This window comes from Natator depressus, chromosome 3 (assembly GCF_965152275.1).
Source record: "Natator depressus isolate rNatDep1 chromosome 3, rNatDep2.hap1, whole genome shotgun sequence".
Taxonomy (NCBI): Eukaryota; Metazoa; Chordata; order Testudines; family Cheloniidae; genus Natator; species Natator depressus.
Window position 1 is genome coordinate 156,152,390 of NC_134236.1, and position 16,600 is coordinate 156,168,989.

Consider the following 16,600-nt stretch of genomic DNA (forward strand, 5'->3'; position numbering starts at 1 on the left):
GAAACCTGATGAAAGGATTCAAAGAAAAAAAAGCCCCATACCAAGATATGTTCCTATTTTTTATTTTTCCTATTGCCAATGGAAATAATTTAAATAAAACATTTCCCAGCACTGCTTGCAACCCAAATGTTTTAGACTGTGCTAATGCATAAGAACCAGAATGTGGAAATGACTTGAAACTCACAAAAAAACAGAACCTTAAATGACTAGTTTTGTCTGATTGGCTGGATCCACAAAGATATTTAGGTGTCTAAATCCCCACCCTTTTTTTGGCACCACTGTAATCCACAAAACTCCTGCTTGGCTGCTGCCTGAACTTGTAGGTGACTAAACCTACTCAGCACTTATGTTTTTGCAGTAAAAATTCCCAGGGTGCCTACTTTTCTACCTCTGAGCATTTCTCTCTCTCTCTAGGCATCTGCCTGCTTATCTCCTGCTTAAGACCCAGAGTGATACACTAATTATGGGAAGATAGGTGGAAGGGAGTCTAAGTCACATGTGGAGTTCAATCTAGTAGGAGTGCGTAGATGCCACCTAACTCCAGACATGACAGCTGGGGAGAGGAGGACCACCACCCTTATAATTGTTAGCCCAGTGGTTAGGGTATATTCATGTGGGAGATCCTTAGTTCAAGTCCCCGCTCTGCCCGACGAGGAGAAGGGATTTGAACAGGGATCTGCCACCTCTCAAGTGAGTGCCCTAACCACTGGGTGACAGAGTGATTCTCATTCTCTCTGACCTAATTAATAAAGTGGAACAACTTAAACTAGAAAGACTGAAGAAGCTGCACATCAGAATATCCAATAGCCCCATGATTAAGGCACTCACCTGTGAGGTGACAGATCCCTGTTCAAATCCCTTCTCCTCCTCAGGCAGAGGGGGCACTTGAACCGAGGATCTCCCATATCCCAGGTGAGTATCCTTAACTACTGGACAAACAGTTATAAGGGAGGTTGGTTGTCCCCCTTCCTAGCTGTTTTGTGTGGAGCTGGATAGTTGCTGAGTGCACCCACTGGACTGGGCCCTACACGTGAGTTAGGCAGCTGAACTCCTCTCTTCCCCAGTTTGTGGATTGCAAGCAGAGATAGGCACCTCTCTGCAGCCCACACTTAGGAGTCTATCTCAGAGAGGAGCAGGACTTAGAACATTGTTGGCATCTCCCATTGGCTGGCTTGGGCTGCTCCTTGCCTACCTAATGTGCTGGGTTTTGTAGATTGCATTCTAAGTGGCCATCTCTCCCCTCAAGACTTGCACTGATTTATACTAAATCCATTTTAAAAATTGATTTTAATTAGCATAGTATAACTTCTGGGTGTATACAAGGCCTAAGACTTTCTAAGATGCATCAAAACTCTGAAGCCTCCTCAGAGCCCTTGATCTTCCTCTTCTAACCCCTCCCCTCCCATCCCTTCAATGGACCTAACAGTGTTTCCATCTGAACACTGGGATTTGAGGGTGCTCAGCACCTCACAGGAAAAGCTCAGAATTTTGCAAGGACTTATTGACTTACCACTGGACCTGGTTCCCAAGATCAAAATATCCTATCTTATTCCATCTGCCATGAGAGAAAGTTTAAAGCGCACATAGACATAACAGGAGGGTAGAGGTACAGATTAACTCAAGTGGGAGGCATTTCCATGGCAGCACTTAAGTAAATAATAATTCACAGGAATAATAATGGCAAAATACATTCCTTCTTCAAAGGAAAACATAGCTTAAGGGAAGGAAGCAGCCAGGTGTGCCACCAGTGGTGACTGCACAATAAGACTAATGTTGATGTTTTAAAAATCTTTGATGCATCCATATTAATTATGCATTTGATGATAAAGTAATGGCTGTGCACTTTTGTATTGGCACCCTACACACATTCCCAAGACCCAGCTAGATAAAAAGACACAACTGCATCATGTTTTTCAAGCTAACCCTTTAATGAAATCTATTTTTCCTAGGGCAGAGAGCTTCAGAAAGGGCAGAGAATTCCAGAAAGATCAAAGACTTTGATCCTTACCACATAGAAAAGAGATCTATATTGTGTCCTAAAGATCAGAGCAATGGAAGGTGACTATATAGGTGTCTCTTCTATGAACAGCACACGTTGCAGTGCATTTGAAATAAAAGTAAACAAATCAGACAGCATCCCTTTGAAGGAGATCTGCAGTCGACTGATAAAACAATACTCTGTGTCAGGGCCTGCAACTAGCCTGCTTACCTGCTAGCTTAAGCCTCAGACAGTCTAACAAGTGCAACTGGGCCCCAACTGAGCCACCTGAATGACCCATCTGCTCAATAGGCTGAGACGATAAGGAGACCTGCTCTTAAGATCAGCAACAGGGCACTGGCTGCTGAAAGCGTTTGCAAATATTGCCTCAGACCCAGTCCTGCTTCTGCCTTGTCTCATTCCAGCTAATTCAGCTCTGACCCTCAGCTCCGATTCCTGACCTCTGGGTCTCACCCTCGGCTCCAGCCACTAGGCCTGACTCCAACCACTAGTCACAACCCGCCTGTGTCCTAGTCACATGACACTCTGCAATTTAGCACAGGTTGTCATGTGGACATTTTACGGTATAAAAGTCCTATTGGTGAGAGAACCAATACGTGAAAGTTAAGCAGAACTAACACCACTGCCAGGAATGAGATGACGCCTTATTAGAAGTGGACTGCTATTGTTTGGTGCAGGGGGATAGAATTCTCAGTCACATCCAGGTTCTAGTTTTGTGACTGGCCCTTCCACGTTGGACTGAATTAAATCCCAGATCCAAACATGCCCTGAAATTTGGGGAGTTTGAAATCTGGAACTAGAACTGAATTATACAGCCCAGGCCCAACTCTAGTACAATGTCAATAGAGTCTTTCGTCTGAGGATCTAAACATGCTTTGCAAACAGTAATGAACGTGAAATATTACATCCAGTCAGGGAAACCAAGGCACAATTTAAGTGGCTTGCTCAGGGCCACACACTGATTCAGTGGCAGAGCCAGGAATGGAACCCAGGAGTGCTGACACCTAGGACTCTGTATGCAGTGGTGTTGTAGTCATGTCGGTCCCAGGATATTGAAGAGACAATATCTTTTACTGGACCAACTTCTGTTAGTGAGAGAGACCAGCTTTTCAGCTTATGCAGAGTGCTCTGCTCTAATCTCTCACTGATGCATACTCCCTACCCATAACAGAATGTCCCAATGGGAGACAAAGCACCTCCCTCCCTCTCAGAGCTGAATACTCTGTTTCTAAGAGTTGTCAGGCAATTTTGGATGCTAACCAGCTGCTGCTGAAGTGCCTTCTCATTGGGAGGGAAGCAAAGGATGAGAAGAAAGAGGAGAGGCTCCCACCTGTCTGACACATCAGGAAGAGATAAAACCATCCACTGCCAGACTCCCAAACCTTCACTGTTAGTGAAGTGCCAGAACGTCCTGCTCTGTTCCTTCCCCGTTTTGTTCTCGACAAGGACCAGGGAAATATTTCCAAACAAGAAGCCGTGGATGAGCCATGACATTCGGAGCTGCAAGGAAGAGAAAATATAAGAAAGCAAGCAAGATACGTTAGTTATCCATAAATAAACTAAATCCCCAATTCTTCTCTTTCAGTTCCTTCTTTCCCTCCCTCCAAATCCTCAATCCTTCTTCCCTGATGTTCTTCTCCCCCTCTCAGTAAAGGGGTATATATATTTGGGGCAATATTGTTGTGCAGAGGTATTTGGTGCAATATGCTAGTAAAGATACAAGAAGTTAATGGAAAATTTGTGGGCCTGATTCACATTTACACTAAGGCCCCTTGTACACCATTCTGATAGTGCAAAGGGGTCTAAAAAATGGGTTCACATGTAATTTATACCCGTTTTAAGGTCCCTTTACAGTGCGTGGTATAAATAGCGATAGTTTAAATGAAAATCAGGCCCTTTATACCCATCTATATATCTTAGAATACATGGGTACTTGGTGCAGGATTCTTACACTCAGGTAAGTATTCAGGTGTTTTATATTCAGTTAAAAAATTAGAGCTCAGTAATTCTCAAACCACATTTGGCTCTTTACATGGTTATTTCTCTTATCTCCTCCAGTCTGGCTCTTTGTCCCATGTTTTGACTTATGAACTATGGTAAAATTTAGTGGTTTAGCTGGAGCCTTTGGGTGAAAGCCTGGCCCCATCAAAGTCAATTGCAAAACTCCCATTCACTTTAATGGGGGCCAGTTTTCACCACATCAACGGCTGGTGACGGGGCACTAAATGGGGAGGGTTCCGAATTACTACAGAGAATTATTTCCCAGGTGTCTGGCCGGTGCATCTTGTCCACATGCCCAGGGTCTAAATGATCACCATATTTGGGATTGGGAAGGAATTTTCCACCGGGTCAGATTGGCAGAGACCCTGAGAGTTTTTCCCCTTCCTCTGCAGCCTGGGCCATAGGTTATTTGCAGGTTTAAACTAGTGTAAATGGTGGATTCTCTGTAATTTGAAGTCTTTAAACCATGATTTGAGGACTTCAATAACTCAGCCACGGCACGGGTCAGGGGTCTATTCCAGGAGTGGGTGAGTGAGGTTCTGTGGCCTGCAATGTGCAGGAGGTCAGTCTAGATGATCACAGAATCATAGGACTGGAAGGGACCTCAAGAGGTCATCTAAGTCCAGTCTGCTGCACTCATGACAGGACTAAGTATTATCTAGACCATCCCGACAGGTGTTTGTCTAACCTGCTATTAAAAATCTCCAACAATGGAAATTCCCCAACTTCCCTAGGCAATTTATTCCAGTGCTTAACCACCCTGACGGTCAGGAATTTTTTCCTAATGTCCAACCTAAACCTCCCTTGTTGCAATTTAACCCCATTGCTTCTTGTCCTAGCCTCAGAAGATGTTAAGGAGAACAATTTTTCTTCCTTCTCCTTGCAACAACTTTGTATGTACTTGAAAATTGTTATGTCCCCCCTCTGTCTTCTCTTCTTCAGATTAAACAAACCCAACTTTTTTCAATCTTCCCTCATAGGTTGTGTTTTCTAGAACTTTCATCATTTTTGTTGCTTTTCTCTGGACTTTCTCCAATTTGTCCACATCTTTCCTGAAATGTGGCACCTAGAACTGGACACAATACTCCAGTTGAGGCTATATCAGCGCAGAGTAGAGTGGAAGAATTATGTCTCGTGTTTTGCTTACAACACTCCTGCTAATACATCCCAGAATGATGTTTACTTTTCTTGCAACAGTCTTACATTGGTTTCAGAGTAACAGCCGTGTTAGTCTGTATTCGCAAAAAGAAAAGGAGTACTTGTGGCACCTTAGAGACTAACCAATTTATTTGAGCATAAGCTTTCGTGAGCTACAGCTCACTTCATGTGAGCTGTAGCTCACGAAAGCTTATGCTCAAATAAATTGGTTAGTCTCTAAGGTGCCACAAGTACTCCTAGTCTTACATTGCTGACTCATATTTAGCTTGTGATCCACTATGACCCCAGATCCCTTTCTGCAGTATTCTTTCCTAGGCAGTCAGTTCCCATTTTGTATGTGCACAACTGATTGTTCCTTCCTAATTGGAGTACTTTGCATTCGTCTTTACTGAATTGGTATCATCTGCAAACTTTATAAGTGTACCCTCTATGCCATTATTTAAATCATTGATGAAGACATTGAACAGAACTGGAACCAGAACTGATCCCTGTGGGACCCTATTCGATATGCCCTTCCAGCATGACTGTGAACCACTGATAACTACTCTCTGGGAACAGTTTTCCAATCAGTTATGCACCTATCTTATAGTAACTCCATTTAGGTTGTATTTCCCTAGCTTGTTTCTGAGAAGGTCATGCGAGAGAGTATCAAAAGCCTTACTAAAGTTAAGATATGCTACATCTACTGCTTCTCCCTTATCCATAAGACTTGTTACCCTGTCAAAGAAAGCAATTAGGTTGGTTTGACTTTACTTGTTTTTCACAAATCCATGCTGTTACTTATCACCTTATTATCTTCTAGGTGTTTGTAAATTGATTGCTTAATTATTTACTCCATCTTGCCGGTTGCAGAAATTAAGCTGACTGGTCTGTAATTCCCTAGGTTGTCCTTATTCCCCCTTTTATAGATTGACACTATATTTTCCCTTTTCCAATGCTCTGGAATCTCTGCTGTCTTCCATAACTTTTCAAAGATAATCGCTAATGGCTCAGATGTCTCCTCAGTCAGCTCCTTGAGTATTCTAGGATGCATTTCATCAGACGCTGGTGACCCGAAGACATCTAACTTGTCTAAGTAATTTTTAACTTAGTCTTTCCTTATTTTCAACTCTGATCCTACCTCATTTTCACTGGCATTCACTATGTTAGATGACCAATCACTACTAACCTTTTTGGTGAAAACCGAAACAAAAAAGTCATTTAGCACTTCTGCCATTTCCACATTTTCTGTTATTGTTTCCCCCCCTCATTGAGTGATGGGTCTACCTTGTCCTTGTCCTTCCTTTTGCTTCTAATGTATTTGTAGAAAGTTTTCTCGTTACCTTTTATGTCTTTTGCTAGTTTAATCTCGTTTTGCGTCTTGGCCTTTCTAATTTTGTCCCTACATAGGTGTGCTATTTGTTTATATTCATCCTTTGTCATTTGACCTAGTTTCCACTTTGTGCAGGACTCTTTTTTTGAGTTTCAGATCATTGAAGATCTCTTGTTTAAGCCAGGGTGGTCTCTTGCCATACTTCCTATCTCTTCTACACAGTGGGATAGTTTTCTCTTCTGCCCTTAATCATGATGGTCCCTTCTGACCTTAATCTATGAGTGTATGTATGTGGAAACCCCCAGTACCTCATATATGCCATTGGAGCAGTGCCTTTTTAAAAAAAAACAACCCAAAACAACAGATAAGTTTAAAACATGGACCGTTTTCTTATCACTTTTATGTTCAGTGCACATGTACTTTATTATAAAAGGACGACTTTAATACTTGTGTGATCCATAACTCTAAGGCTCACTCTCCCTTTAGACATGATCTAATAGATACAAGTTAAACCTGACAGCTTTTTCAGTGATGAACTCTCCTATATTCAGGCAGCAGCAGAAACAAGTGCAGAATGACTGCAATAAGAGGGTGTCGCTAGCAATTACATGCTTGTCCCCTAGATATTCCTTTCAAAAATTAGTTTTTCCCTCCTTCTCTTCTGGTTTTTATGGACTTTCCAATTATGATCCAGTGATATTTTGGTTTTTATTAATTAAAGTACTGTATGGAGCATAGTCTCAAGCATTTTGGTTACATCTAATGTAACAAAGTCCCTTAGCGGCTCTTTATCTCTGTAGATAAAATTATTTCCTGGCGTTTTCTCGTTTTAGGACTCATTTTCTCTCATTGTCAGGAATGAAATATAAACCTTTGCAATTTGGTCTGGTCTCAAAATCTCTAACATGAACACTGCTGTCTAATTTTCTTTGAAATAACCCCCTCAAACTCTCTGCTTATAAAGAGCTTAATAAGAAAAAAAAATACTGCATGCAGGGGCTGGATTTATGCAGCCATCACAATAATCAGCAAATGTGAGGTTGCCCACGGAATGAGTTTACTGAGGCTACGTTAATGATGGATTTCTGGACACAAGAGAGTATTCACAGCACTGAGTCCTGATTCAACTCTCTTTAAAAAAACCCTTCATAATTTTGTAATGCTTCAAATCCAGCACAGAACCTAACTAGGGAGGTTAGGTAATTGCACCTATATTTTTATATGGTAATACTATTTGTTGTCTTGATAATATACATTTTCTCCATTCTCTATTTAGCTAGGTTACAGAATTAGAAAGGCTAGCAGTTATCATGCTTCAGGGAAAAAGCTGGTCAGTAGTTGTTTTACCCCTCCCCATGACTTGACACTGTACAATTAGCTAAGATGGGGTGTGTATGTGTGCATTATGAGAGCATCTTTGCCTGAGGCATCAAGTCTATGCAGAGGTCAGATTTGGGCATGGGGAGGATGAGGTGGTGATGCTGATGATGCTGAATTGAACCTCTGGCCACAGTCCCAGAGCGTGAGGTATTTCACTGCTGATCATCCCAAGGGACCATGAGATCACAGAATCATAGAATATCAGGGACCTCAGGAGGTCATCTAGTCCAACCCCCTGCTCAAAGCAGGACCAATCCCCAACTAAATCATCCCAGCCAGGGCTTTATCAAGCCTGACCTTAAAAACCTCAAAGGAAGGAGATTCCACCACCTCCCTAGGTAATGCATTCCAGTGCTTCACCACCTTCCTAGTGAAAATGTTTTTCCTAATATCCAACCTAAACCTCCCCCACTGCAACTTGAGACCATTACTCCTTGTTCTGTCATCTGCTACCACTGAGAACAGTCTAGGGCCATCCTCTTTGGAACCCCCTTTCAGGTAGTTGAAAGCAGCTATCAAATCCCCCCCTCATTCTTCTCTTCCGCAGACTAAACAATCCCAGTTCCCTCAGCCTCTCCTCATAAGTCATGTGTTCCAGTGCCCTAATCATTTTTGTTGCCCTCTGCTGGACGCTTTCCAGTTTTTCCACATCCTTCTTGTAGTGTGGGGCCCAAAACTGGACACAGTACTCCAGATGAGGCCTCACCAAAGTCGAATAGAAGGGAATGATCAAGTCCCTTGATCTGCTGGCAACGCCCCTACTTATACAGTCCAAAATGCCCTTAGCCTTCTTGGCAACAAGGGCACACTGTTGACTCATATCTAGCTTCTCATCCACTGTAACCCCTAGGTCCTTTTCTGCAGAACTGCTGCCGAGCCATTCTGTCCCTACTCTGTAGCAATGCATGGGATTCTTCCGTCCTAAATGCAGGACTCTGCACTTGTCTTTGTTGAGCCTCATCAGATTTCTTTTGGCCCAATCCTCTAATTTGTCTAGGTCCTTCTGTATCCTATTGCTACCCTCCAGCGATCATCTAGTCTGGCTTCCTGCATATCCCAGGTCCTTAAATTTCACTCAGTTACCCCAATAACTTTGTGTTTGGCTTCAAAATTAACACCTCATTTAAATGAATGGGGGCAGCTCATTTCTTTTACAGCTACCGTTTCAGGCCTCTTGTCTCCACACTTAGGAAGAGGACCACACTGAGAAGACTTCTGTTTGCAACTGTAAAAACCAAAGCCCCAAGGCCCTGTTCTTCTTTCATGCCAATTTTACACTAGTGCCAAACCTTGGACTTCACATACAAGGTCACTGCCAATCTGACCTGGGGGGAAATTCCTTCTTGATCCCGCATACAGTGATCAGTTAGACCCTGTGCATCCATCTCAGGGGATGTTGTGGCTATTTCCTATTCTGTGATGATTCCAATGGGTCGGCATCACAAAGTGATCTGAGTCATGGGTATAGGCCATTGCCAGTGGCAGCACACACCACCGGGCTAGATACCATTATTAATTTTTATTCATAGTTTGTACTACAGTAATGGCCAGAGGTACAGTCAAGATCAGGAACTCATTGTTGTACAGTGTGTAGGACAAAGAAGCAAGAACAGAGTCCCTGTCCCCAGAGAGTTCACAACTTAGAAGCGTGACAAGATGTGATAGGTGGATTAAACTAGAGCTGGGCGAAATATTTTGGATGAATAGTTTATTCACCCAAAAATGAAGTTTGGAGTTGGCCAAAGCTATTCACGAATGTGTGTCAAGTTTGCCAATTAGTTTTGACCAAACAGAAAATGTAAAAATGTTTCAATAATATTGAAAATATTTTTTTCTAAATGAAACCAAATGTTTTTTAGGCATAACAAAATGTTTCAACTCAGATTTTTTTTTAAAACTCTTCTACTCGCTGAAATTTTGAAAAATGTCATTTTCATTCAACCCAAAACAATTTTAATTTTTTTTTTAAATGCCAGTGAACCAAAAGGGACGCAGTGTTTTTGTAGTCATATTGATCGCAGGATGTTAAAGAGACAGGGTGGGTGAGGTAATATCTTTTATTGGACCAACTTCTGTTGGTGAGAAAGACAAGCTTTTGAACTTACACTGTGCTCTTCTTCAGGTGTGGGAAACCAGTGAACCACGTATCCATTATTTGCCCAGTTCCAGATGAAACAGACAAGTGGGGATGAAGGGAGGAGTATGAAGACAAGGTAGCATAAATCAAACATCTCTTTGCATAGGATGTAGTGGCTTCCAGCTTGCCACCCGCCCAGACACTTTTAGCTCTCTAGAGCAAGGCAGGATGTAACACTTCCTGGTGTGGTGGTTGTACTGTTGCTGGAGATCTAATGCCTGTTTCAGGGAGGGATGCTGCAGGAGAGAGGGGCTTTATGTTGGTGTCCTGTTGTAGAAGCCCTGCTGCCATTCCAGTGAAATACAATCATCTCTCTTCTGCTGCATCTTAGTGTCAGGTGAAATGATCCTGCTGCTGTGAAGTACTTAACTTTCCTTCAGGTGATTACAAACATCAGATTATTATACTACGAAATTGTAATGATAGCTTTCTCTTGCAGCCCATTGGATTGGAGTTTGGCGGTGATGTAAACCACTTCCTTCTTGGCTCATCAGAAGTAAAACTTCTGTGTTGATATTTTTGCATATTAAATGAAAGAGGTGAATTTGAAACTGAATTGATCAACCTTTCCAAGCCAATGATTTTAATCTATAATGGGGAAAAGAGTGTATCTTTGTGATGCAAAGACCAGTTCCTCAGCAAAATACCTTGAGACTTCAAATATGGACTAGTGAAGCCACTTCATTGTGCCATTCTGACTACAACAGTTTCAGGCTGATACACAAAGTCTTGAGTAGCCCAATATACTACCACAGGAGCCTTCTAGCTTCTACATTCTCTGGGGACCAGCCCGGCAACAAGAGTCTGTAGAATCTGAAGTGATGAAAGAGAGTGCCTTTGGCTATAGCAAAACTGAAAGCTGAAGCAGTCAGTGAATTGGAATGGATGCACATGTCAGCTGTTTGAAGGAAAGGAGTAGTTGGAATCAGATGTGAGAGAAACTCATTGTCGAAGTGCATCATGCAGACTGTAATGGACTGGCTCTGAATGAATTGACTGGCATGGTGCTCAAATGGGAAATTTTGGCTGTGATTTTTATGGTTTCTAAGCTTCACAGCAGGATATTCCAGGTACTTTCACACCTGCTGAAATGAAATGGAGCAGATGATCAGATGGATGCCCTAGTTAAGACTTCTGAATGAGGCTGGCAATCATTTTATGGAGTAAGGCATCAATGATGGCAGATGAGTCCTGACAACAGAATGGTGGCACATTTTGAAAGAGCTGAATCCGTGCTCTTGATGGCATATCCCTGCATTATTCATCAAATGGCTCCTAGGATCCTGGACTGGCAGCAAAATATGCTGAAGCCAGAAACACCATTAAGGAACTAATTAACCATCTCCGGTCGATGCTGGCTCATCAGTGTCTTGTATTCTGGATTTTGGAGCCCTGCTTCAGATGCAGATTAGCTGCTCATATGCAACCTCACTGACTCAGTAAATGGAAAGCTCTGAAATGATTAGGAGGAATTAAAAGAACAAGTCTGAGGTTAAAATTTAGTATATTGAGGCAAAATAACTATGCTGCATTGCAGACAACAGGCCACCAGGCAAAAGGATGCCATCAGATAGTCCACAAGTTTCGTTAGAGACAAGGGGGACCTTCAAAATGGTCAAGGTAGACACTCATTTCACCTGAGCAATTGTGCAAGATTTATTCCTGTTGATACTAACATGTCCTGGGCCATTACGTAGGAAGACGAAAAGAAACACTGACGGTAGGTTTTGTAAAACCAGATGGTTAATCAGTCCAGGCCAACCAGGAATTACTGATCATGAGGCATGTGCAATGTATTGGCTTCTTAAATGCAGAAGAAACAAACATATTGAGAGTCACTTGGGTCCTCACCAAGACTGTGTCCACTTACATCTGCGAGACTCTGGTACAAACTACTTCCCAGACAAACTTCTGGAAGACCATGAGAGACAATGCTACATGCTCACAGCACCAGGCTTCTAAAGGGAAGATGGCTCAATGGCAATCTGGAGTGTTGCAGCCCCTTTTTCCATTCTAACTTGCAATGACCTTCAATATCAGCATTATGGCTCCACCAATCAGGGAGGCAAGGCCTGGTATCAGCAAAGATTGTTGAAGAATGGGAGAAAAGAGGGATATACAAAGATAGCTAGCAACAAAAGTAGCTCAAAGGCAGACCGAAAGGAATCTACCCATGCCTCCCCTTGGAACTGCAGGAGTTTAATCCCATTGGATGCCACCCCCTCTAACCTCAACCAGCACATACATGCTAGAGGTTGACATATTGTGAAAAAGCAGCATGACTTTGACAGTTGCTGGCAGGGTTTTTCGCTGCCTACAATGTTTAGTGCAGGTATCCTTGAATGTTAGCTATCCTGCACAAATCAACTGCCGATTCTTGCATTTCAACTCTGTGTTGCCATGGCTCTTCTTTTGTGGGCAGGGAACCATGAAAGTTGCCTTCAGATGTGAATGTACTAGCTCACTAACTGGAAGCTAGGTATTAAGGAAGCTCAGAAGAAATTTTATCATGCTCAGGGTGGAGTGGACTTACTGAAGCAAAAATTGAAGCTACAGGCTGAACACATTTAACACAGCTATAGATGAGTATAATCCCATGTGGCAGACACAGCTCTATAAAATCTGAGCAATTTTTGTGTGTGAATGTGAAGCATTTTAGAAGCATCGGCAATGACTACACTTTTTTGCATACTAGAAATGGAACATATAGAAAGAAGCACATTTCAAGCGATGAGCTTTAGAAAGATAACTATTTGGACCTCAGCACAAATTCTGCTGGGCCTCTTGTGAGTATCATGCAAGTATCATGAAATTCCTGGACTATCATGCTTCTGGTCAGGCCAGTGACTCTGTGAGAGTAGTTTCTTTTGCAACATGTTGGCACTTCTGCTTTCAGTCTTAGATTGGATGTGCAAGCAAAGAGGCTCATGGAAATGACAAAATGATAATCCACCTGCTTTGATTGTTCAATTCTAGTGGGGTTGAGTGGGTCCCCCCCCCCTTCATTTTATCTGGATCATCATCATTGTTTAAAATACTCCTCAACTTTCATCATTTCATCTCCATGCTCTTGTTTCATAATGGCAAAAATGAAAGCACAAGTTGCATTTGTCCTTGGGAGAGAGAAAGGGGCCTCATTCCACTGAAAACCAAAATGAACAGGGGGAACAATTCCTCTACCAGATCACAGGGCACCCATCTTGTCCTTCGGAAATCCCAGAGATACTGGAGATCACCTGATGAAACAGGGAACAGGCAGCGATGGAAGCAACAAAAGAAGGAAAATGAAGCGCGTATTCACCACTTCCAGGTATTTAAAAATAACACCCTCAAGATTAGAAAGGACTTGGGCAACGTTCTGCAAAATGAAACATGTTAAAGGAAAGCCAGAAGTGCTGGAGACATCTCCCTGTAGCATTTTTCACACTCAAGTGTTCGGAGTCAATGTTATTAACACGTGTCCTGACATATTTAAAACTCCAGGAGCAAGGGAAAAAGAGAAAAATGCACGATTGGTGCTTCCAATAAGACTGCTCTGGGAAATTCAATAGGAGCTCCCATTATTTATTTACATATCAAAGAAACAGGCTGAAAATGAATTTAGTGCTGGTGAAAGAAGCTGGATCAATGGCACTGGCAGATGGAGCCTTCTTTGTAGCCAGGGAGGATGGATAAAATCAGCACAAACTTCTTCACCAATGTGCCACAGTTCTTCTCTGGACAGTCCACATTTGGGTGTAAGAGGAAAGTTGAGACTTTCTAAAACAAGTTTGGTTAACTCTGGCACCTAAAATTGGCTTCCAGCTTCCACCTCCAGGGGAGGTACCAAAACAGCCTCAGAAAAGGGTTCTCACTACATTACAGACATGCAGGAATCTGTTCTCACTGTCCCCCGGCACAATTTTGCTACTTCAAAAGGTTTAGCTCAAAATCAAATGAACAACTAAATTAGTGGGTGCTTATCTGAAGAGACTGGCCCCACTTACTCAGCCTCAGCTTCCTGTAAGAGAAAGTCAGGTCTCTTTATGGGACTGGAATACATTTTTCGTACTGCACAGGATGACACAGTGAGCACAGCAAAGGGAGAGCAAGCAGGACTCTGGAATGTGAGCTGCACTGACAATGGGACAGTGAGCAAGAGCTCCACCTATGGGAGCAAGCAGGACTCTATGGGAGTTTTCTGGGATCTATTGTCCCTCATGTATCATGAATAAATTTGTCAGAGAAATTCTGGTTGTGAAAGAACCCAACCTGGTTGTGACATGCCAGGTTGAGCTGTCAGCACTGACAGGTAGAACAATTATATCTAATGCCTGAACTTGAGCCAGCCCCATTGGGAAATGACTGAGAGGGAAAAAATAGGAAATGCATTATGTTATTTCACAGCCACTTTTCTGACTAAAACTCCATTATGAGAAAGATCATTTGCACCTATTGGTGGGATAAATACGAGGGAAGGTCTCCTTCCTCTCCTTACGTTAGGCTGAGAAGTGGAACTAAATTATTCTGATCGCAGAAAGATTGTTCCAGTAAAATAGAATTTGACGCTCCCAGGGACATGTTGAGAACAGAGGCTTTTACACGATTTAAAAAGGCAAGAGACAAAACCCCTCGCCAAACTCCTTCACTCTTTATTACCAACAGCTGCAATGCTGCATGTGTCCGGATGCCTTGTAAGTGCCAAGGGGAGTAATGGAGGTGGGACAGCATGTGAGCAGATACAATAGATGGTAGCTTCCCCTCAGCAGCAAGTTTAATTATCTGCACTATCGTAGGCTCAAGAAAAAAAAATTATACATATGGGGAAATGATTTCCCCCAGCTTCCTGCAGCAGGCAGGTTATGAAAAATATTCACTCTTGCTGGTTTATGACAAAAGGAGGCCTTTAAATATTCAGATCCCGTACATGCCTTTGGAATGGGGGAAGAAAAGGCAGAAGGAGTCTCCTACAAAAGCAAGAGTGCAAGAGCATGCAGGGAACGAAGTAGCGTTAATTTCTCTGCATGAAGTAAGATGCCTTCAAGAAATGAACCAAATCAAACATTAAATCAAAGAAAACCCCTTCCTCTGGGTGTCCCAGAACATCCCATCTTCTTCCTTCCTGTATAGGGACTGGAGCACACACAGTCTTTGTTTCATGTCTTACACAATACTTAGTACATTATTAGTGCTTAACAAATACAGAATGATCTATATTTTCAAACATGGCAAGTGATTTTGGGTGTCCCAGATTTTTGGGTGACCGGCCTGAGATACTTTAAAGGAGTTTGATTTTCCAAAAGTAGAGTGTCAAACCCTTGGAAAATCAGAACCTTTTGTGGTGTCTCATTGTGTGAGGCACCCTAAATCACTAACTACTGTTAAAAATGTAGAACGATAAATAAATATCACTGCTACTATCATGCACTATATGAGTGCAGACCACTGGTCATGTGATGTCTCCAATCTACACGCATCCCTTGGACGTATCATTATCTAAACCACAATTTGAGGTTATACACGATTTACTCAGCAATGCTAGTTACTCTGTGTGACCAAATCCTGCAGTTCTCACTCACTCCTGGCTCAGGAAAGTCTCCCACCGACATTAATGCCACTTTCACCCGAGTGAGGGCTCAGCTCTGAAGTGCAGAGCAACCTCAGCTTCTGTTAACTTAGCACTTGCAAGAACAGGGCCTAAGCAAGGAGTAGTGGGATTGGGGTGGGGCACGATAAAGCCCCAGTTGCCTGAATACTGGATGGCGATTAGGAAAGTGCGTGCTGCACCTTCTGAATAGATTAGGAGCCAGTCTTGAACACACTCCTAATGCGTATGCATCACTACAGCTGCCTCTGATTTCTGAAGACAGAATGTCTTTGGGTAGTGTTGCTGGCACAGTGCACCTCTCGATCCCCCTTCTCGTTGTTACTTTGGTTGCTAAAGCCACAATATAGCCTTCATCTCTGTATTAACAAAACACTGGCTGATCAATGCATTAGTGTAAATACATTATACTAAGTTACATCCACAATGTAAACTAGTCAGGCTTCATTTTTCATAGAGTCCAGTTTGTGGGTGCTTTAAGAGAGCATCCAGAGCTCAACGGTGCACACAGATCCACAAAATGGGCATTTGCATGTCTGTGTGCCAATCTGAGCCTCCAAATGGGAGATTTGGATGACCTGCCAGTAGTGGTGTTTGAAAACCAAGTTTGGAAAACATTGTGGGAGAAAGAAGAGACTTTAGGACTTGCCTCACAGGGAGAATTCCTAATTGGAGCTGGAAACACAGCGCTGGTCATGATGGTTGTTTCTGCCACTGGGACCTCACTGGTGTTTAGCAAGAGTGCACAACCTAGATAAAAAACAAAAGAGAAGAGCAGACATGCTGTTGCCACTAACTTCTGGATGCAAGGTTTGTAAAAGGCCCATCAGAACATTCCTCTAAGAACCTTATCTAGTCTGGTTCCAATTGTGTTAACTGGTCCCTGTTTCAGGTGATAACATATGATAAAAGGCATTTTTCAATTTAGTTTGGATGCAGTCAATACAGCTTCACATACTCTAGGGCCCTATTCGGGAAACATATTTAAGTGATCTGGCTATCTTCTTCACACACGTTATTTTTCTGCTT

At 42.5% G+C, this 16,600-nt stretch overlaps 1 protein-coding gene across 1 annotated transcript in view; it reads right to left on the minus strand.

Moving 5' to 3' along the window:
- ALK (ALK receptor tyrosine kinase) overlaps positions 1-16,600 on the minus strand; it is a 527,922-nt gene that overhangs the window by 101,186 nt on the left and 410,136 nt on the right. The window contains exons 8-9 of the mRNA XM_074949139.1: positions 16,221-16,321; positions 3,330-3,499 (exon numbers count right to left, since the gene is read on the minus strand). Coding sequence (XP_074805240.1) covers positions 3,330-3,499; positions 16,221-16,321 — 271 coding nt within the window. The remainder of the gene's footprint in view (positions 1-3,329; positions 3,500-16,220; positions 16,322-16,600) is intronic.